This window comes from Mus musculus, chromosome 11, assembly GCF_000001635.26.
Source record: "Mus musculus strain C57BL/6J chromosome 11, GRCm38.p6 C57BL/6J".
Taxonomy (NCBI): Eukaryota; Metazoa; Chordata; class Mammalia; order Rodentia; family Muridae; genus Mus; species Mus musculus.
The window spans coordinates 84,819,638-84,841,310 of record NC_000077.6 but is presented as its reverse complement, the minus strand read 5'-3'; the positions used below and the strand labels follow the sequence as shown (position 1 = coordinate 84,841,310).

Sequence of the window (21,673 nt, the reverse complement as noted above, 5' to 3'; positions counted from 1 at the left end):
TATGCTAAGATTATGCTTTCTTAATTGAATGGAAATATGGCAAAAGTGTGCTGGTGTTTGGTTTAGTCCTCTGGTCCTTAGTTTGGAAAAGAGGTAAACTGTCATTTTAGATTATCATTTTTACTTGAAAATAATTGAAATATTTCTTCATGCATCCTGCTTTATCATGTTTAGATTTTATTCACAGTGGTGATTTTTGAATAGAGGTTAGGTTTTTGCAGCACAGGGGTTAAGAGATGCTTTATTGAGTGTAATTCATTGACTGTGTATTATGTAATTTTTAAATTATAGAAGAGCCTAAATTAATATCTCTGGCTTTGTGATGAAAATGAAATTAGAATTAGGTTTTTCATAGACTACCTCAAACCCATTTTTCCTTTGGGTTTTTTATGTGTGCCAACTCTCTCTTGAGTCCTAATTTCACCTAGCAGTTTTTAAATTCAGAAACTCACTGTTTGATATGAATATTACTTCTACTAGACTGGCCCTTGAAGGTCTATGATTGAATTGCCTTTTTTTACCAATCTTCCTCAAACCAGCTTACCAATCAACTAAAAAATAGTTAGCATTTTGCTGGAAGTTGAAAGGAGCTTACCATATTTACTATGAGGGAAACCGTTCCTTGGCACCTCTGGCCCTAAGACCCGTTTCCTTAGAGCCAGTTTCTGAACTTTTACCAGTACTATTCAGTTTTACTTGCATGTATATTTCTCATTGATGAAAATCGTGTGTGTGTGTGTGTGTGTGTGTGTGTGTGTGTGTGTGTGTATAAATGTGTATAAATATGTGATTGTCAGACTGTTTAAAATCTGAATTTTCAGGTTTTACTATTTCAGTTAAAGCATTAAGTATTAATGTTTGGTTGTCCTGAATAGGCGAAGAGAAAGACATGCTAAGACAATAGATATAGCTCAAGAAGAAGTTTTGACCTGCTTGGGGATTCATCTTTATGAACGACTGCATCGGATCTGGCAAAAACTACGGGCTGAAGAGCAGACGTGGCAGATGCTCTTTTATCTCGGTGTTGACGCTTTACGTAAGAGCTTTGAGGTAAGTGGATCGCTTCTGACTGGGGTTTATTAATCATGGGCCTAATCTTTTGGATATTTTACATTCAACTTTATTTTTATAATAGATGACTGTGGAAAAAGTGCAGGGTATTAGCCGCTTGGAACAACTTTGTGAGGAATTTTCAGAGGAAGAACGAGTTAGAGAACTCAAGCAAGAAAAGAAACGCCAAAAACGGAAGAACAGACGAAAAAATAAGTGTGTGTGTGACACTCCTGCTTCCTTACACACCGCAGACGAGAAAGCAGTGAGCCGAGAGAAGGTGTGTGCTGTTCTTGCTTCGGGTGGAAGTAAGACTGTAGATTGGGGTACTCTTTTTTTTTTAAATATAAAGTCTTGTAATTTGTATGGCTTTTCCTCCAAAATCATGGGTAAGCCGTGTTTAATGTGTGGATTTATTGTATAAAGTCAGTCTGCTGAGTAGTTGTTTCTATATAGCAAAGTCAAAATATGGATTATTTTCTTTGTGACTGACCTAGACCACTTAATCATAGAACCCCTATCTCTTAAAGTGCCCAAACTTTTTGTGGGTTATACTTAAGCAGTATTTACTGTAATAAATATTAAACTAGGGATATCATAGACCATTTAGAAAATTTTAAGACCAAGAGACCTGGCTCAGAGGTTAAGAGCACTGACTGCTTTTCCAAAGGTCCTGAGTTCAAATTGCAGCAATCATATGGTGGCTCACAACCATCTGCAGTGGGATCTGACGCCCTCTTCTGGTGTATCGGAAGGCAGCTACAGTGTACTCATATTCATAAAATAAATCTTTCTTAAAAAGATTTTAAAAACATGTCAACATAGTGAAACCTCATATCAGCAAAGAGTAGGTTTTCAATATTCTGGCCATTGTTTCAAGTTGTAAAGGATTTTGATATTTTTTTAAAATGATGGAAAATACTGTGGGTTTTTTTTGTTTTGTTTTGTTTTGTTTTTTGTGGGGGGGGGTTGTTTTGGTTTTTCGAGACAGGGTTTCTCTGTATAGCCCTGGCTGTCCTGGAACTCATTTTGTAGACCAGGCTGGCCTTGAACTCAGAAATCCACCTGCCTCTGCCTCCCGTGTGCTGGGATCAAAGGTGTGCGCCACCACATCCGGTTTTTGTTTGTTTGTTGTTTGTTTGTTTGTTTGTTTTAAGTGACAAATTGACTTTTCATTTTGGGGGAAGTACCTGCTAAATACAGGAGTTTGAAAAAGCATAGTTTGTCCCAATCATTCTTTGAAGTAAAATTGTTCTTAATTCAGCTTGCAGCTTAAACAGTTGCCAATGGTAAGGTATGGCACAAAAGATTTTTACTTAGTATTTAACAACTGAGGGGATACAATGACTTCAATATATTTTTGTTGCCCCAGTCTTGACTTACTAAGGCTGGACTAGCAGTGTCTTAATGTAGTGAGAAGGAACATAGTAACATCTGAGGATTATGATTAAAGACATTTTGCCTCTAGGGAGCTTCTATGGGCTAAGCAGACACAGAGCATTGATAGCCTGATGTACTTGATATTTTTTAAGCTTTTTTTTTTAAGTATTATTTATTTAATTGTTTTTCTCCCCCCCCCCCTTCCCCCTTTGGCACTCTGTTTTCTGGTTTTTCATAGGGAAATTATTTAATACTTTTTCTGGTTTTTAGTTTGTATTTTTTGTTTGTTTTGTTATTTTGTTTTTTGAGACAGCATTTGTCTGCTTAGCCCTGGCTATCCTGGAATTCACTCTGTATACCAGGCTAGCCTCAAACTCAAAAAGATCCACCTGCCTTTTGTCTTCCCAATGTTGGGATTAAAGGCATATGCCACCACTGCCCAGCCTACTTTTTTTTTTATTATTTTTTGTCATTAATTTTTTGTTATTAATGTATTTATTTTGAGGTAGGCTCTTAATCTGTAGCCCAGGCTAGCATAGAGGCCTCAGATTTAGAGCAGTAGCCGAGCATGGTGGTGCATGCTTTTGATCCCAGAACTTGGTTGTCAGAGGCAGGCAGAATTCTGTGAGTTTGAGGTCAGCCTCCTCATACACCCAATTCTAGAGCATCTAGGAGGCACGTAGAAAAACCCTTTCTCAGAAAATTGAAGCAATCCTCCTGTCTCAAATGCTGGGATTACTGACATGAGCCTCTGGATAGGCTCAGTGATTTTTCATATGGATACTCTAAAATTTTTAACCTAGAACTGACAGTAACTAGTAATTAGAAGTTAAAATATAGCCATTATGTAAGTAAATTTTTTTTTATTATTTCTTAATGTCCATCCTCAAAGGAAACAGACTTCATTGAAAACAGCTGCAACGCCTGTGGCAGTGCTGAAGATGGCGAGACTTGTGTAGAAGTAATGGTTACCAGTGAAAACACATCATGTACCTGTCCGAGCAGTGGCAATCTTTTGGGGTCCCCTAAAATAAAGAAAGGTGAGTTAAGAGTTGTTTTTACAAATTAACTCTTGCTGGGCATGTTGACACACACCTTTAATTCCAACACTCAGGAGGCAGAGAGACCCTGTCTCAAAAAAGAAAAGAATCTTTTTTTTTTTTCTTAATTATCCGTTCATTTCTATTTTATGTGCATTGGTGTTTTGCCTGCATGGATGTCTGTGTGAGGGTGTTGGATCTGCTGGAGCTGGAGTTGCACACACTTGTGTACCACCGTGTGGATGCTGGGAACTGACCCTGGGTCCTGTGGAAGAACAGCAGCACTCGTAACCACTGCTCCAGCTCTCCAGCCTCCCTCCCCAAAACAACATTCAAATATAGTTTTTAAGTATAAGTGCTCTTAGAGATTTTTGGAGTTAGGCTTTTTTGTTTGTTTCTTTATAATTTTTACCTATTTTATGTATTTGAATATACTGTTGGTGTCTTTAGACCCCCCCAGAAGAGGGCATCAGGTCCCATTACAGATGGTCGTGAGCCACCATGTGGTTGCTGGGAATTGAACTCAAGACCTCTGGAAGAGCAGCCAGTGCTCCTGACCACTAAGCTATCTCTCCAACCCTGGAATTAGTATTTTTTGCTTTTCAAGACAAAGTTCCTTTTATTAGACCTGACTGTCCTGGAACTCATTATGTAATCTGGGCTGATCTAAAAAAATCTGTCTGTCTCTGTTTATTAAGTTCTGGGATTAAAAGCATGTACCACCACTGCTATGCTGGAATTAGAATTTTAAAGTTGCTTTATCACCTCAATATCATATGATCATCAGATACTTAATATTTCTTTTATTATAAGACACAAAACATGTAAATGGTAATCGTACTTTTATTACATTCTTTTTTCTTTCTCTTTTTGTCTTTTTTTGTTTGTTTGTTTGTTTTAGACAGGGTTTCTCTGTGTAGCCCTGGCTGTCCTGGAACTCACTTTGTAGACCAGGCTGCCCTTGAACTCAGAAATCTGCCTGCCTCTGACTCCCGAGTGCTGGGATTAAAGGCGTGCGCCACTACTGCCTGGCTCATTACATTCTATAAGCAATAAAATTTGATATTTTTCTATGGATCCTGAGTTAATTTCTATTTTCACCTGCTGTATTTTCAGGTATGTCTCCACACTGTAATGGTAGTGACTGTGGATATTCATCTAGCATGGAAGGAAGTGAAACAGGTTCTCGAGAAGGTTCAGATGTTGCCTGCACCGAGGGAATTTGTAACCATGATGAACATGGTATGCTTGGGTTAAACTTCCTAATTAGTATCTATAACATGGCTGATATAACACCATAAATAGGAAGGGTTATTAATTTTTACAGGTGAAGATTCCTGTGTTCACCACTGTGAAGACAAAGAAGATGATGGTGACAGTTGTGTTGAATGTTGGGCAAATTCTGAAGAAAATAACATAAAAGGAAAAAATAAAAAGAAGAAAAAGAAAAGCAAGATGTTGAAATGCGATGAACATGTAAGTGTGGTGATTTACAATCTATTTTACTTGAATTGGCATGCATGGGTTAATGATAAGGGCTTTTTAAGAATGAGTGTTTTAGGCATCCATCCCATAATCAGCTTCCAAACGCTGACCCCATTGCACACACTAGCAAGATTTTGCTGAAAGGACCCTGATATAGCTGTGTCTTGTGAGACTGCCGGGGCCTAGCAAACACAGAAGTGGATGCTCACAGTCAGCTATTGGATGGAACACGGCCCCCAATGGAGGAGCTAGAGAAAGTACCCAAGGAGCTAAAGGGATCTGCAACCCTATAGGTGGAACAACATTATGAACTAACCAGTACCCCAGAGCTCTTGACTCTAGCTGCATATGTATCAAAAGATGGCCTAGTCGGCCATCACTGGAAAGAGAGGCCCATTGGACTTGCAAACTTTATATGCCCCAGTACAGGGGAATGCCAGGGCCAAAAGTGGGGACGTTCGGGATAGCATTGGAAATGTAAATGAGGAAAATACCTAATAAAATATATATAAAAAGAATGAGTATTTTAGGGGCTGAAGAGATGGCTCAAAATAAGAGCACTGACTGCTCTTCCGAAGGTCCTGAGTTCAAATCTCAGCAACCACATGGTGGCTCACAACCATCCCTAATGAGATCTGATGCCCTTTTTTGGTGCATCTGAAGACAGCTACAGAGTACTTAATGTATAATAATAAATAAATCTTTTTTTTTTAAATAAAGAATGAGTATTTTAGCTGGGCAGTGGTGGCACACACCTTTATAATCCCAGCACTTGGGACGCAGAGGCAGGCGAATTTCTGAGTTCAAGGCCAGCCTGGTCTACAGAGTAAGTTCCGGGACAGCCAGGGCTATACAGAGAAACCCTGTCTCAAAAAAACCAAAATAAATAAATAAATAAATAATGAGTATTTTTAGCTGGACAGTGGTGACACATGCCTTAATCCTTCCAATGGGAGGTAGAGGCAGGTGGATCTCTGAATTCAAGGCTAACCTGGCTACAGAGTGAGTCCCGGGACAACCAGGGTTACACAGAGAAGCCTATCTTGAGAAAGCAAACAAGAGTGTTTTGTATGGTTTCATTGCTTGTTCATTTTGTAGGTATGACTATGGGGAGCGAGTGTTTATTTGTCCAGAAGTCCTGGTGAATCGTAAATCTGGCTACTAATCTTTTTTATAATACTTTATAATTATTTTTCTTTAGGTTTATTTATTTTATGTGTACGAATATTTTGCTTTCATATATGTCTGTGCACCACCATGCCTGCTTGGTACCTGCAGAGGATGGAAGAGAGTACAGGGTTTCTTGGGAATTGGAATTAGGATGACTTTTGTGCCACCATGTGGGTGCTGGGAATTAACCCTGGCTCCTCTGCAGGTACTCTAACCTGCTGAGCCATCTCTCTAGACCAAATATACTTGGTTATTTTAATTAGCTATATAATTTTGAGACATTTGTTAGTTTTCCTGTTTACACAGATTAGGATAATAAAGTGTTTTAGGTTCCCTGAACATGAAGTAAGATTATATAGCTAGCAGGTTAGCATACTCTGTAATGGTGTACGTGACTGTAAACATCTGTGGCTGCTGTTAGCTTGCTGTGACTTGTCAAGCCCTGCACTATACATTTGTTTTGTTTTTGACTGTCTTTTCTGGATTGTCTGGGCTAAGCTGGAGCTCACTGAGCACCTGGGATGTTTGTTGTTTTTCTTTGGATAATAAGTGCTGCTGTTTTTCCCTTTTTTTTCTTGGGAAATCTCTTGCCCTGATTTCAGATCCAAAAACTTGGAAGCTGTATTACAGATCCAGGTAATCGAGAGACCTCAGGAAACACTATGCACACAGTGTTTCACCGTGACAAGACCAAAGATGCACATCCTGAGAGTTGTTGCAGCACTGAGAAGGGTGGGCAGCCATTGCCTTGGTTTGAGCATAGGAAAAGCGTACCACAGTTCACAGAACCTACAGAAATGTCATTTGGTCCTGACTCTGGAAAAGGTGCCAAGAGCTTAGTTGAACTTCTTGTAAGTAGTTCATGATATCTTACTATGTATTGGGGGATATATTTGAAGATTTAAGGTAGGAAAAGGTTAAATGAAAGATGACTTTATTTCTATTCTTTCACTCATGGCTTTTGTGACTCCTGGAGCACATTGTCTCATTCTTGTTTGTCTCAAAGTTAGAGCAGCTGGGAGAGTAAGAAGTGGCATCATGTCTAGGAATCTGTCTGTCTGAGTTATTGTAACAAAATGTATCCATGTGGCATTATAGTACTCACCCTTCTAGATAAGGAAAAAATAGTGAATAAGTATAATTTCACTACCCCAAAGGAAGAGAAAGAATAATTAACAGTTTGACTCATTCTCAGCCACATAGAGTTTGAAGCCATCCTAGGATGAAACCCTGTCTTAAGCCTCCCATAATCTTTCCTCCCAGAACAAAAACAATAAAAAATAGCTTGAACTAAAGCTTGCATTCCAAGATAATTCCTTCAAGTGGCATATAGGAGAAAAGTATGACTGGCCTTGGGAGAGCTTTAAGTTGATAGCACGTCCTGAGGGATCAGTTGAGCTGTACCTGGATTGCAGTGTCCACTGTGTAGTGCATGCCTGAGCACGAACAAGAAAGGGAGGAGACTCCTATCCGTTCCATTATTTACACCTGGCAGAACTGTCTTTTGGAATATTAAGATTTTTATTGTTTGTTTCATTTTTGTGTATATCGTACAGTTTAGTGGTGATTCTATATAATGTACTTTTTAAATTAAAAAAAAAGTTATCTTTTACTTAATTTGTAGAGATAAAAGGTTTTTCAATATAAGACCAGCTAGAGATAAGTCTGCTTATTTATAAAATGGTGATTATTTGTATCCATCTCTTTTTAGTCACTTTTAAAGGCAGAGAAGTGTGGTAAAAGGTAGGCTCATAGGTATATAGGAGGTAATTATAGACTGAAGTGTTTGAAACCAAGCTGAGTTAGGTTTTATTTTCCGGTTGCATGGTGCTTATTCTGTAAGCATTCCAGTTAGAGATTGTGTGACTGGGTAAAAACTTAAAAAGCTAGGCTGCTTTAATTTTTAGTTGCCCCACCAAGCATAGTGTTTTGCATTTTTTGTCATGGTCTTAACTACTGCTTTAATTTGCAGGATGAGTCTGAATGTACTTCAGATGAGGAAATCTTTATCTCACAAGATGAAATACAGTCATTTATGGCTAATAACCAGTCTTTCTACAGCAATAGAGAACAATACCGACAGCATCTGAAGGAGAAATTTAATAAATACTGCCGCTTAAATGATCACAAGAGGCCCGTTTGTAGTGGCTGGCTGACAACGGCTGGAGCAAATTAAATAAATAAAATAGCTCTGTCTTTCAATGAAACACTCAAGATGACTACTGCGCCTTCTCTTTTAAAAACTCCTAATTTAGTGACTTCTGGCAAAATTTTACCTTAAATCTTAAATCAATGTGATTCCTTGTTTTGGGAGACGGTGGAGGTAACCTCATTCGTTTGTTCTTTCTTCAGGCTTGTGTCTTTAGTTTCGTGGCTGCGCAGGCCTGCCTATGATTTAAGCCATCTCTTCATTAAACGTTTCTCTTCCTGTGAGACTTACTAAAGCAACTTAGTGGCAAAAGTAATGTTGTACTTACACCTCTGTACAGAAATGACAGTGAGCTGGATATATGGTTTACAGTAGACATCCACTTGCAAAGCATCTGGACAGAATGTTAAAGGCAATGTGCAAAATTTAAAATAAAGAGTATTTATTAATACGCATAGTAGAATGTGGTGTACATGTTTCTACTCACCGTGGTGGTACTTTAGTATTTGCCACTCGTGAACTTTGTATCTAACCATTGTTGATGGAGAGAGCATGAAGAGCAAATGAGGGTAGAGATTCAGACTGCCCAAGACTGAATTCTTCCTTTGATGAGACTTGATAACTGAGAAAAGCAGTTCTAGTCTTGTTCTTAAAGAATAAATGCATTTAAACACTGGCTAGCCTCTTCCTTCCTCATGAGACTTGAAGTTCCCAAGGAGGCAACGGAAACACCTTAACTTAAAAGAGGTTCATATTGACATAAAAGAATGAAGACAGAGTGTTGGTAATCAGCCTTTAAGGCTGGGAGGGGAGGATTCCTGAGAGCTGACTACATTGTACTTTGTTTTCCAACATGAACTCAGTATGGCTTTACAATCACCACTTGTCACAAGCTGTCTTGAGTACTGAAGGGGCGAGATTCCCAGGAGTAGTATTTTGTTGCCATTTGATAGGTCAGGTCAGTGATGGAGAGATGACAGATGCTTGTAAGAACCCGAGTTGCATGAGGGATAAAACTGGGTAATGGGTGTTAAAAGGAAAAGGACTAAATACATACATTTTATGAATCTGTCAAAGAATAAAAACAAAATCGGATAAAAAAGAAAAATCCCAGTGCTGGGCATCAGAGACAGATCCTGAGACGTACTGGCTTGCTGACCTACTGCACTGGTGCTCCAGGCCAAAGAGAGACCCTGTCTCAAACAAGATGGGATCAGTAAGGTGATGCAATGGGGAGAAGGCATTTGCCACCAATCCTCAAAACCCAAGCCTGGTTCCTGGGATACACATGGAGAGAACTGATCCCCCCCCCCCCCCCCCCGCTGCAAGTTGTCCACTCTGACTGCATGTGACATGCATGTCTGCCACCAATAAATGTATAAATGTATTTTTGGTTTTTGTTGTTTTTGGAACTTGCCACGTAGATTAGGCAGGTCTTGAGCTCATGGAGATCTGCCTGCCTGTTTTTCAAGGTCTGGCATTAAATATGTGTGCCATCACATATGTCATGAAAGAAAGATGGACGGTTACTGAGGAACCACACCAATTTACTCCGCCCTGTACATACACATGCCTGGGCACTTGCATATAAATGCACTTGGCACACAACACACAGACTAGGTTGAATAGCACTGCAAATGCATAGTTAGGGCTTTGTGCCTCTGTGACAATTCTTGGCCCCCCAGACAATGTAGTAGGACGTGATGTCTGGACAGTGGGGCTGGCCAGAGTGAATTGTAGGGGCTCCCTGTCCATTAGATTCCAGATGGGCAGCAGTGATGCTTAAGTTCCGTTTTCATCATTGGCATCCTTTGTCGGTAAGGCCTCATTGCCCCTCAGACTGGCCTTCAACTGAAGATGATCCTCTTACCTCAGCCTCATGAATGTATGGTGTGTTTACAGGTGTGAGTCACCACACCATAGGTAGTTAGTTGATGGCATTTCTTTAATCAAGCTTTGGAATTGTCTTTAAAATGGATTGTAGATCACTGAGCAACATCAAAACAACTTTGGAAAGATACTCTCAGCTAGGCATTTTTTTTTTTTCTTTTTTTATTAGGCATTTACTCTGCCAGCTGAACTACACTCCTGGCTACATAAGATCTGCAAAAGCAATAGTTTTAATATTGCCCTTCCAGCCATATGAAGGATAGCCAGATGGGTGCTTAGTGAGTGAAAAAATTTTATTCCTATTTTAAAAATGCATTGGTATTCTTGATTGCCTGTGTAATTGTGTGAGGATATTAGATCACTTAGAGCTGGAGCTGCAGACCTTTGTAAGCTGCTAGGTGAGTGCTGGGAATTGAACCAGGGTCCTCTAGAAGGACAGGCAGTGTTTTTAGCCTCTTGAGTCATCTCTGGCCCCAAGTGAATTTATTTTTTTTCTTTTAAACTCAGGGTCTCACTAGTTCACACTAACCTCAAGTTTACAATTCTGCCTCAGCCTCCTAGGACTGCATCAGCATGGGTTGTGTGACTGTGGTAGGCACGCACGCGCCTGGTCTTTGAGCTTCTTATCCATGTCCAGAAATCATAAAGGATGGCTATCTGAAGAAGGTAGACATCAAACAGTTTGTTGGTTTTTTATTTTTATTTTTTGTTGTTGTTGTTTTGTTTTGTTTGAGACAGGGTTTCTCTGTAGCCCGGGTTGACCTGGAACTCACTGTACACCAGGCTGGCAACAAACTCAAGAGATCTGCCTGCTGAGTGCTGAATCAAAGGCATGTACCACCAGCTGGCATTATCAGGCATGTATGGGTACACTGTTGGTGTCTTCAGACACACCAGAAGAGGGCATCGGACCTTTTTCGATAGTTGTGAGCCACCACCATGTGCTTGCTGGGAATTGAACTCGGGACCTCTGGAAGAGCAGCTAGTGCTCTTAACTGCTGAGCCATCTCTCTAGCCTTCATCACACTTCTCTTTTTTTTGTTTGTTTTGTTTTGTTTTGTTTTGTTTTGTTGTTTTTCACACTTAATGTGCCAGTATACTTACTGTGTTTGAGAAAGGGGCTCATGTTTCAGTTGGCCTGGAATTCACTCTCTACTAAAGGATGGCCTTGAACTCGTGGACCTGTCTCTTATGTCCCCTTACCGGCTTGTGCCACCATGCCTTGTGGTAGAGCTCTGTTGGCTCCTGCACAAAAGAAAAACAAAAATATTGTTTTTGTTGTTTTTTTCGAGACAGGGTTTCCCTGTATAGCCCTGGCTGTCCTGGAACTCACTCTGTAGACCAGGCTGGCCTCAAACTGAGAAATCCACCTGCCTCTGCCTCCCGAGTGCTGGGATTAAAGGCATGAGCCACCACGCCCGGCTCAAAAATCTTATAAGGGTATATTATGCATGCTGTTTAAAGTTATGGCTACCACGTGATATTCAAGTTGTCAGCTTCTGCGGGTGACTATTGATGTACATCGTGTAACATTTGCGCCGTTGTAGGACTGGGAGTGGTTGATGTCAAGGACGGTTGAAGACGTGGTGCCATTTAGGTGTAGAGTACTTGGGTATTTTAACCATTTACTTGGCCAGTGAAGCCAAAGGATCAGGTACAGTGAACAATAACCCTTCCTCAGGTCAACTGGCCTTGATGGCAGAGGCCCTTAAGCTTTTTGGATTGAATCCTTACTGTCAGTCACCAGTGGTTTGGGAGGGCACTGGAGTAACCTTTAGATCCCCCATCCTGTCCTCAGGCCTTTGGAAGTAGGGCTGATTGAGCAAAGGAGGCCTTGAGTGCGTGCGAGCGTGCGTCCTCTTCCTCGCAGATGGAGGCTCTCCACCGCAAAGGGAAGCGCTCACGGTAAAAGCAACTCCACCGGCTGTCAGGCCCCACTTCCGCGGTGGGCCCCTATCCTCAAGGCTGTGCGGTTTCCGCCTGTCGCGGGAAGGACGGGCTCGTGCGCGGGCGTGGGCGTGTCCGGAAAAGGTGGCCACTCGGACGCCATGTGGCCCAATGCGGAGGTCCCGAGGGCGGAGCCCGGGCCGGAGGCCGGGCCAATAGTGGGTGGGTCTAGGCGCAACTCCAAGTTGCCGGCGTCCCCCACTGCAGTGACCAGGGAGCCACCGATCTTCAGTAACCCCAGACTAAGCTCCCCGCTCCCAGTGCCTGGTTCGCCGAACGAGGTGGGCAGACGGCTCGGGACCATGACTAGAGCTGGCATGGAGCGGTGGCGCGACCGGCTGGCACTGGTGACGGGAGCCTCGGGGGGCATCGGTGCGGCCGTGGCCCGGGCATTAGTCCAGCAGGGACTGAAGGTTGTGGGTTGTGCCCGCACCGTTGGCAACATCGAGGTAAGGCTCCGCCAGGCAGCGGGGACGCTCTTGGGGGAGGGGGGAGTACGTCGTTTCCATGGGGCAGGGCTTTGAGTGAGGGGAGGGAGAGTTGCCGTGGCCGGAGCCAGAGACCCTGCTCTTTTTGAGCCTACTACCCTAGGGCCATTTGCAACGGCCTTGAGAGCAGGAGTGCTGTTTAGTAGCGAGAGGACCTAAGTTCTCTCTAAGTTCTATTTTTATAAGAGCCATTCACTCCTGATAGTTCGTGTCGCAGCAGAGTACCAAATCCTGACCCCTGGTATTCTCTTCCCTTACCCCTGCCATCTTGTGCCCCCTATACTGGCAGGTGAAAGAGGAAGCCAGAGGTCAAGGGCTAGCTAGGCAGCCAGGGAGAAGGGGGAAAAAAAGAAAAGAAAAAAAAAAAAAAACTGGCTAGTCTAAGTGACTAGGTTAGTTTCATCTTGTCCCCAAACCTCACCCAAGCCACACCGAGTAAAGTGCTGGCCAACCAATGAACAAGAAGCTAGTGTTTGACCCATGACTGAGGGTGAGGTTAGGGTGGAAGCTAGCTCTCCTTTTAATTCAAATCTGAGCTCAACTCACATGCCATGAGCCTAAAGAGTGAATGGAATATTTACTTGTAGATCTCTTTCTCTCTCTCTCTCTCTCTCTCTCTCTCTCTCTCTCTCTCTCTCTCTCTCTCTTTTCTGATTCATTTTCCTAGGTGGGACTGAGTAGGTGAAATAGGGCATTAAACCTGTAAGTCTTGAGAAAATAAAATGTTACGGATCCAGAACTCCCTAGTTTTTCTCTTAACATTCTTTTGGGGGTTCCTGGAGTTATGAGCAGCATCAGATCAGAAAAGATAGGGAGGAGATGCCATTTGGGAGAAGACAAGAGAAATTCCCATTATTTGCCCTGGCAGGACCACCTGCAGGGCTCTATCTTCACCATGGCTCAAAGTCCTCTGACAGAAAAGGGTAAGGAGGCCTTGGGTGGAGGCAAAGGGAGAAGTTGTTGCAGGAAGGAGGACTGTCCCCTCCCCAGCTACTGGCCAAAGGTACACTTTATAGCCTCTCAGATAATCCCAAGGTCACCTGCCTCCACCATTGCCTCACTTCACCCTTCTCCTTCCCTGGAGAAGCACAGGGCCCAGCCCCATCTTTGGAGCTGAGAGGATTAAGGCCAGGATTGGACAACTGGATTCCCTAGGTTTTTTTTGTTTGTTTGTTTTAGTTTTGATTCCCTAATTCTGAAGCCAGTCTTGCCTTCTTTTCCACTTCTCTACCCTAAACTAGCCAGCAAAGGGATTCCCCGAATCCTAAGGGAATCTCCAAGCAGATCAGTCAACCCTAGGGTGGCTGCATGTCATTAAGAGAGAACCTCTTTGCTGTGTGGGGACAGCCCTGATTTCAGGTCATTTTGGAGATCAGATGGAGATGGCAGAAGTGAAGCAAGGAGGGACAATGACAGAGAGATGGATAATGTTCTACACATACACACACACACACACACAGACATACATACACATAGACACACAGACATACACACAGAGACACACGTATACATAGAAACACACGCAGATGCACAAACACACACACAGACATACGCACATAGACAGACATATACACATACAGACACATAGACATACATACACACATAGACACACACACACAGACATACACACAGACACACACATATATACACAGACACACACACAGATACAAACACATAGACACAGAGACATACACATACAAATAGATAAGTATACACATAAACACATAGCTTTGCTGCTGAGGACTTTTAGTCTGGAGGGAGATGAATTCCTTTTCTGGGTTCTTGCTTACTATCTGTTTTTATTCATTGATGAATTTGCTGATATTAAAACTAAGTTTGGGTTCTGGTATTCTACTGGGAGAAATCCTATTCTGTGAGGTAGACATGGACAGTAAAGTCAGGTGGAAGGGGGCTTCTGAGTCCCAGAGGGGCACTATTTTTTAAAAAATTATTTATTTATTATTAGTTGTACGAGTACACTGTAGCTGACTTCTGACGCACACCAGGAGAGTGTATCAGATCCCATGACAGATGGTTGTGAGCCACCAGGTGGTTGCTGGGAGTTGAACTCAGGACCTCTGGAACAGCAATCAGTGCTCTTAACCATCTGGGGCATACCATTTCTTAACTCACAGAAAGTTACAACAGCCACCTATCTAGTTCTAGGACATCCAGAACTACATAGAGAGACTCCATCTCAAAAAAAAAAAAGAGCAGGAAAGAATTTATTTGGTCACCTGATTGAGCCTTTTATTTCTAGCTTCACTGGGGAGGAGGAGGGCTCTAGGCCAGGGCAGTTGGCCAAATTGGCTTTCCTCTATGGCAGCTTCTCCCCGCACCCCGCTGCAATCACACAGTCACCTTCACAAGGCTCAGTCACTCACTGGCCTCCCACAGCCTACTTGCTTCCAACTTCTAAATGTCAGTTCCCTCCAAGCTCAGTGGCTCTGCTTTCTCAGGGCTCTACGGAATGTCCTGAGGATATGCACAGGGAGTGTCTAAGAGTAGGTGGGGAAAACTCAGGATGGGGCTGGGGTAGTAGAGATTAGAGAGTCTGTCTTGACATCCTGACCACTTGTAGGGAGAAAGAGGAGCACTCCGTTGAGAGCTGTGTATAGGACTCACCTTTAAGTTCTGTCTGCCTCCTGGGAAGAGAAAGTGGCAGTTCAGAGCTGAGCCCTTCTGGGAGGGACTGGCTGATGTTAAAGAGAATTTGGGCCCTGGAGTAACCAGCTCAGCATGTCTTGGCAGTCAGTGGTGGAGGAATGACATGGGGCCAGAGGTATATGTAGATTTACTTCCAGGTATTAGAAGGTGTCAAGAGAATCTCCTTCGCATCTCAGGATCCCTGCCTCCCCCCTTTTCCTTAGCACTGAAGACTTTCACGTATATGTGAGACTCCTTCTTGATCGGCTTGATTATTTTCCTTCACTCAGGGAGTGTCCTCAGCCCCTTAGACTTTGACCAAACAGACCAAGCTTTGGGGATGGGCAGACCCTGCCTCTCTCGTATGGCCAAAAGGTGGCTGCCACTAGAGCTCTCTGGGTAGTGACCTGGGAGGGAAGGCTGACCCTGGGTGGGGAGGTTTGGGAGTGAGCAGCACACCCCAGTTAGACTCCTGTTGGGTTTCATAGGAGCTGGCTGCTGAATGTAAGAGTGCAGGCTACCCCGGGACTTTGATCCCCTACAGATGTGACCTGTCAAATGAGGAGGACATCCTCTCCATGTTCTCAGCTGTCCGATCCCAGCACAGTGGCGTGGATATCTGCATCAACAATGCCGGCATGGCCCGGCCTGACACCCTGCTCTCGGGCAGCACCAGCGGATGGAAGGACATGTTCAATGTAAGGGTTCCAGAAGTGGGGCCAGAGGCTGGGTGGTGAGAGGAAAGAAGAAAATAGGGGCCTGCAAGACAAAGGAACCCTAGGGACAGTTTCCCTCCCACCGGGGCAGTTTTGATTTCCCACTTACGACTTGTGTCTCAAGGGTAGTGAGTGGATAACATCCTTCCAGCTCCCAATAGTTCTCAAACTCTAGACTGGTTGGGATGGAAGAAAGATTGCAGGGGAGAAAACTATAGTTTGTTTGTTTTTTTTAATGTCCCTGCCCATGCTGGATACCTGGGAACGTGGTCTTAGGGGACGAAAGGGAACAGGGATGAGAGAAGTTATGTTTGCAACCCAGCCCCGTTGTAACTGCGGCTCAGGCAAGTTCACAACAGCCTCTGAGCTTCAGTCCTGTCAAACTTAATTGGTTTACATTACCTGTATTCCTAATTAAGTTTGATACCTAGAGATCATCAATATCACAAACTCCGCTGTCGCCAGGTATGGACTACAGAGTGTGGGAGAGCACATGGCCTTTATAAAGGGGTGGCCCCTGCTCAAATCCAGGTTAGTTGTTCCACTGCAGTATGGGCAGATCTTTGATGCCAGAGCATGTATAGGCCAGGGGATAGTGAGATGGCTCAGTGGATGAAGGTGCTTACCATTAAGACCCAGAAACCATATGGTGGGAGAAGAGAGTTCCTACAAGTTGTCCTTTGACCTCCACATTAGCAGTGTGACACACACACACTAAGTAAGTAAGTTAATGTAGTAAGAGCGTCTACAGGACAAACCCAGCCTGGAAGGCATGCATTTCCAACTTCCAGGCTGTATTATAGGGTGGCATTAGGGCAGTGGTTCTTAACCTGTGGGTCATGATCCCTTTAGAAGGGCATCAAATGACTCTTCCACAGGGGTTGTCTAAGAACTCCAAAAAATACAGATATTTACATTATGATTCATAACAGTAGCCAAATTACAGTTATGAAGTAGCAACGAAAATCATGGTTGGCGCTAAGCACAACATGAGGAACTGTATTTAAGGGTCTCAGGATTAGGAAGGCTGAGAACTGCTTCTTTAGGGTGTGAAAGTATTTAAGAGGCTGAAAGCAATACCATAGCCCTCTCTACATCTGGTATCATTAGGTCGGTATTACTAGGTACTTAGAAGTGGAACACTGAACAAGAAAAAGGAAGCTTTGTCCTCTGGGAGGTCAGAGTGACAACCTCATGTGTAGAGGCATATAGCTAACCCTGACCCTCAGCTCGCCCACCTGTAAAATGAAGGACTCCTAAGTGTCCAAGGCCCCTTTGTTTTGAATATCTCCTAAGTTCATTAGCCCCATCTTAGTAGGCCCTAGACCTAGGAGATTCGTTTGTCCCAGGAGATTCATGCTCCTAGGAATTCGTTTGTCTTCCATATTCTCCACGTTTCCACCCTGTTAAGAGGACCAGAAGCAGGGCTGAGTCCTTTCTACAACCCAAGTGTTGCTGAGGCGGGTCTTTGCTGAGGGTGTTCTGTCCTGATGCCTGGGTGACACCTGATAAAGTGAACCAGCTAATCTGCCAGCTGTCCCTCTCCTCTGGAGAGGGGGGAGGCAGGAGGAGCTGATGAAAACTTTATCTCTGCTGGCCTCTCTGGCAAGGCTGATGGGTGGAGCAGACCGAAGACAGGCGCTTCATAGCAGATAGCTCCTTAGACCTCTGCTCTGTGACTGGTGGGGACTCGAGGTGAAGCCTGCCGGGAGTGGCAAGTGACCCCACCTTCTGAAGCCTCCCCACACCTGGGCCTGTTGCCAGGGTCTAGGTTAAAGGCAGGCGTGTGAGCTTCCTCCATACAGGATGGGCGGGGATCACGTCGGAGCAGGGTGGCTGAGAAGGGCAGGGCGAGAGGGCCTGGGTTCTTTGTATGAAGAAAAAGATTTAGGGCATTCCAAGAGGGATTTCAATCTGTTTAGGTCTGGACACTGTCCCTGAGCAGAGTGACTGGTTTCCTGAGGGAGAGAGGTCTGACTGTGGCAGAGATGGCTGGCAGTGTCCTGGGCTCGGGTGGGAGGCTCATTCCTCATGCCTCTGCTGTCAGCTGGAGGAGGCAGCTGTGAGGCGCGGGGCATCCACAGAGAAGGCACCCCCACCCCCGGACCCCCATGCCCCACGGCTCTAACACCTGCTCACTGGGCCCAAACTGGAGCCCCTCTCTTGCCTTCCCTGGCCCGCAGGTGAATGTGCTGGCCCTCAGCATCTGCACTCGGGAGGCTTATCAGTCCATGAAGGAGCGGAACATAGACGACGGGCACATCATTAACATCAACAGGTGAGGCCGGGCAGCAGCAGAGGCTCAGGCTTTGGGACACCCTTCCGATAGGGATCTCTCTGCTGAAGCTCATTCGACCTCTAGACAGCAGTCTCTTCAGTAGTGAAAGAGGGATTTAGTATCCAAACGGCATGATTCTGAGGAAGGGGAATGCCCACTTCTGGTTGTCTATAGAGCAGGCAGCTCAGCCCCTGCCGTCCATAGCCAGTGCCTGAGAACTCTCCCAGGACTGAGAGCCTCTGTGCCTCTTCCTCAGGCCCTGGGATCAATCTGCCTTGTGGTACTAAGAGACTGCACAGGCTCTACCATAGGAGTGCTCACTGTCTGATGGGGGCATGGCCCGCAGCAGCCCTAGGGATCTCCCAGGGGACACATATCAGTAAGCACACAGACAACACTGTGAGGCCGGCTGACTGCAGGAGTGGGTGTGGAGTCCACAGAAGGACAGCTTCCAGGCCAAGCAGGTTTCAGGAGCTGTGCAGACAACAGAGACTAGATGTATTCAGTGGACTGTAGGGTAGTCATCAGGGTTCCCTCCGACAAGGTTTCCAGCAGACCAGGATAATGGGAGCACTGCCCGTGCCTGTGGAACTTCACTCTCTCCTCTCTCCCTTCCCCTTCTTCCACCCAGCATGTGTGGCCACCGAGTCCCACCCCAGTCTGTGATCCATTTCTATAGTGCGACTAAGTATGCCGTCACTGCACTGACAGAGGGACTCAGGCAAGAGCTTCTGGAGGCCCAGACCCATATCCGGGCCACGGTGAGGCTGTGGTCTAGCCCTGGTGGGAATGGCGTGGGCCCAGCCCTCCTGCCTGCGAGTGCCCAGGGAGACTTGCTGAGAGACTCTGCGCTCAACAGTGAAAAAGTCCTGGGCGCTGCTGCTCATTACAGGGACTGTCACCTCAAAGCCAAGGGCCGGACTTACGATTTGAGGGGGAGAGGGACTAAGGGAAATCACACAGTGACTGTGATACCAGCACTCTTGGCTCTTCCCTAGAAAACCACAGGACTCTGGGTAAATCACTGAACCTCCCTAAGCCTCAGTCTTCACATCTGTGAAATGGAATGATGCTTTAAGGAACACTTTATAAAGCATTAATGAAACATAGAGGAAGGGCTCCCTCCATGCGTAGTGCAGGGTCTTGTGAGAGTTGCCAGTTGGAACTCTCAGTGGTGACTTTGGAAGGAGGAGGATAGTTGAGGACATGAGGCAGATGTCACTGTGAAGCAGGAGCCCTGTGGCCTTGATCCTTTCCCCTCAACCTCCTCAAGGCCTATAAAGCCCAGGCTGAGCAGGACCTCTGTTGGCCCAGTGTATCTCTCCAGGCTTGGTAGAGACACAGTTCGCCTTCAAACTCCATGACAAGGACCCGGGGGAAGCAGCTGCCACCTATGAACACATAAAGGTGGGTCTCCTTCTGGGCCTATGAAAGCCACTCAGTCCTTAAGTTCCCTCAAACTGTACCCTCTGCTGTGCTTGTCACTCCTGGAGGGCTGGGATGGGAATGCAGATGGATGTTAGAGTCCCTCAGAGGCGGGGAAGGAACTTAGGTCAGGGTCAGGTCTACTCTTGTCTCAACAACCCCCCACCCCTGCTTTCAGTGTCTCAGACCAGAGGACGTGGCTGAGGCTGTCATCTACGTTCTTAGCACACCCCCACATGTTCAGGTAAGTATGGTCTTGGCTGCCTACCCACTAGCAAGAGCTTAACCGTGCCCAGCAGGGAGTATCTAAGCAGGTGGCTGCCTCAAACCCTCCGCTCTCCACAGGTTGGTGACATCCAGATGAGGCCCACAGAGCAGGTGACCTAGTGTTCTGTGGGGAGATCCTACCTTCTCCACCCTTCACGGCTCGCCTCCTGCCTCTGGATTTTAGGTGTTGATTTCTGGACTCTGCAGCTTACTTTCTATGTCCACCCCACTAAGGGATAGACAGCTTGTCAGACTATTCCCATTACAAATGTGAAAAACTGGGCCGGGAAGAGAAGACAGAATCTCGACTGTTCTATCTAACTTCTTCTGAGTCCTCTTGGGGCTCCGTAACCTTTGCTCTCCTGTGCCTCTTCCTTTTGACCTAGGAAAGGGATGTACCTAGAAGGGGCATTGCTCTATCCTCTTACACCCTACCCCCCACCCCTTAGGGTTGGAGCAGCAGAGACCTCATCTTTTACCTGTGTGGTTGTCCAGGGTTCCAGGTTCCCTTCCCAACCCTCCTGCCTCCCCCCCCCCCAGCTCTCCAGCCAAGTTTTGGCCCTCACCCTGGGGTCCTTACCACGGCTACAGAGTATCAGGGTCTGTCTCCTACTACATTTCACTGTAACAATTAAAGAGAGAGATTACAACCTACTCTACCTTCAGAAGTATCTTTCAGTTTTTTCCCCCCTTCCTGGTGATCAGTGTGGTTGGTGTCTCAGAATTCCTTCCAGGTAGCTAGGAAGGTGGGTAGATTCGGAACATCACTTCTGGAGTGGGCACAGGAGATGGTTAGTTCCAGGCCAGCCATAGGAGCCAAGGATACAAATGTCCCCAAAATACATAATTAAGTACATCCACTGCTGCTCTAGAGGACCCATGTTGATTCCAGTCCCAGGGAGTCCTACATCCTCCTCTCTCTCGCTGGGCCACCAGGCACACATGTGGTGCACAGCCACACGGACAAACAATATGCCCGCACATGTGAAAGAATTTTGAAAAATAAGTTGGAGCCAGGTATACTAATACTATTGCACACCTTTAATCCCAACATTTGAGAAGCAGAAGCAGGGAGACCTCTGTGGATTTGAGGCCAGCCTGGGCTACACAACGAGTTTCAGGCCATCCATGAGGGCTGCTTAGTGAGACATTGATTTTAAAAAAGAGGGGGTGGGGGCTGGAGAAATGGCTCAAATGTTAAGAGCACTGGCTGCTCTTCCAGAGAACCCTGGTACAATTCCCAGCACCCACAACTGTAACTTCAGTTCTTGGGGATCCAACACCTTCATAGATGTACATGCAGGCAAAACAACAATGCACATTAAAAAAAAAAAGGAATCATTAGGAAAAGGGAAAAGGTTTAAAAAGATATTTTAAAAGACTAGGCTGAAAAGAGCCAGTCTGGGCAGTGAGCAAGGAAGTCGTAGAATTACCATGGGCCAAGGGCATCGGCTGCTTGTCAGCAGAAATACCGTAGGCTCGTTGGGGCTTTCGGGAGATGGGAAATATTCTAGGGGTTCTGCTGGCTGGTGCTGAGGGTCTGACAGGATATGCTTCTGGGAGAAAGTCCCAACTATGACATTGTGCCAGGATGTAGGATGGCTCCAAGACTGAGGATTGAACAGATGGCCAAACCACTGACATGCGGTGGTCTTTGAGGACGAGCAGGTGAACGCCTTCTAACTTCTTCCTTCACCCGGGAGCAGTCCAAGGTTAGCTCAGCACCAGCACAGCCTCTAGGC

At 45.1% G+C, this 21,673-nt stretch overlaps 2 protein-coding genes and 1 long non-coding RNA gene across 24 annotated transcripts in view; 2 read left to right on the top strand and 1 right to left on the bottom strand.

Moving 5' to 3' along the window:
* Ggnbp2 (gametogenetin binding protein 2) overlaps nucleotides 1-8,950 on the top strand; it is a 38,477-nt gene extending 29,527 nt beyond the window's left edge. For all 18 annotated transcript variants that reach the window (XM_030245848.1, XM_017314473.2, XM_030245849.1 and 15 more), the window contains 7 exons: nucleotides 876-1,050; nucleotides 1,136-1,330; nucleotides 3,323-3,470; nucleotides 4,587-4,712; nucleotides 4,798-4,946; nucleotides 6,728-6,976; nucleotides 8,098-8,950. In XM_030245848.1, coding sequence (XP_030101708.1) covers nucleotides 876-1,050; nucleotides 1,136-1,330; nucleotides 3,323-3,470; nucleotides 4,587-4,712; nucleotides 4,798-4,946; nucleotides 6,728-6,976; nucleotides 8,098-8,301 — 1,246 coding nt within the window. In that variant the 3' untranslated portion in view covers nucleotides 8,302-8,950. The remainder of the gene's footprint in view (nucleotides 1-875; nucleotides 1,051-1,135; nucleotides 1,331-3,322; nucleotides 3,471-4,586; nucleotides 4,713-4,797; nucleotides 4,947-6,727; nucleotides 6,977-8,097) is intronic.
* A 1,492-nt stretch (nucleotides 8,951-10,442) lies between these two features.
* Nucleotides 10,443-12,133, bottom strand: 4930502E09Rik (RIKEN cDNA 4930502E09 gene). The gene is made up of 3 exons (NR_046281.1): nucleotides 11,899-12,133; nucleotides 11,269-11,409; nucleotides 10,443-10,821 (listed from the first exon to the last, which is right to left on the bottom strand). It is a non-coding gene; the product is annotated as an RIKEN cDNA 4930502E09 gene (long non-coding RNA).
* Nucleotides 12,134-12,243: 110 nt separating this feature from the next.
* On the top strand, nucleotides 12,244-20,590 carry Dhrs11 (dehydrogenase/reductase (SDR family) member 11). Of its 5 annotated transcripts, none has more exons than XR_003949360.1 (7): nucleotides 12,256-12,560; nucleotides 15,734-15,943; nucleotides 18,145-18,239; nucleotides 18,871-19,000; nucleotides 19,513-19,646; nucleotides 19,843-19,908; nucleotides 20,010-20,590. XR_003949360.1 is itself a non-coding variant. In XM_030245699.1 (7 exons), the coding sequence occupies exons 2-7, from the start codon at nucleotides 15,824-15,826 to the stop codon at nucleotides 20,049-20,051; spliced, it is 546 nt and encodes a 181-aa protein (XP_030101559.1). In that variant the 5' UTR covers nucleotides 12,283-12,560; nucleotides 15,790-15,823; the 3' UTR covers nucleotides 20,052-20,590. The 5 variants fall into 5 exon arrangements, 2 of the variants coding, with proteins under 2 accessions (XP_030101559.1, NP_808232.2); XM_030245699.1 differs by having other exon boundaries at nucleotides 12,283-12,560; nucleotides 15,790-15,943; nucleotides 19,554-19,646; NM_177564.5 differs by having other exon boundaries at nucleotides 12,308-12,560; nucleotides 19,554-19,646; nucleotides 20,010-20,583.
* Nucleotides 20,591-21,673: the final 1,083 nt, after the last annotated feature.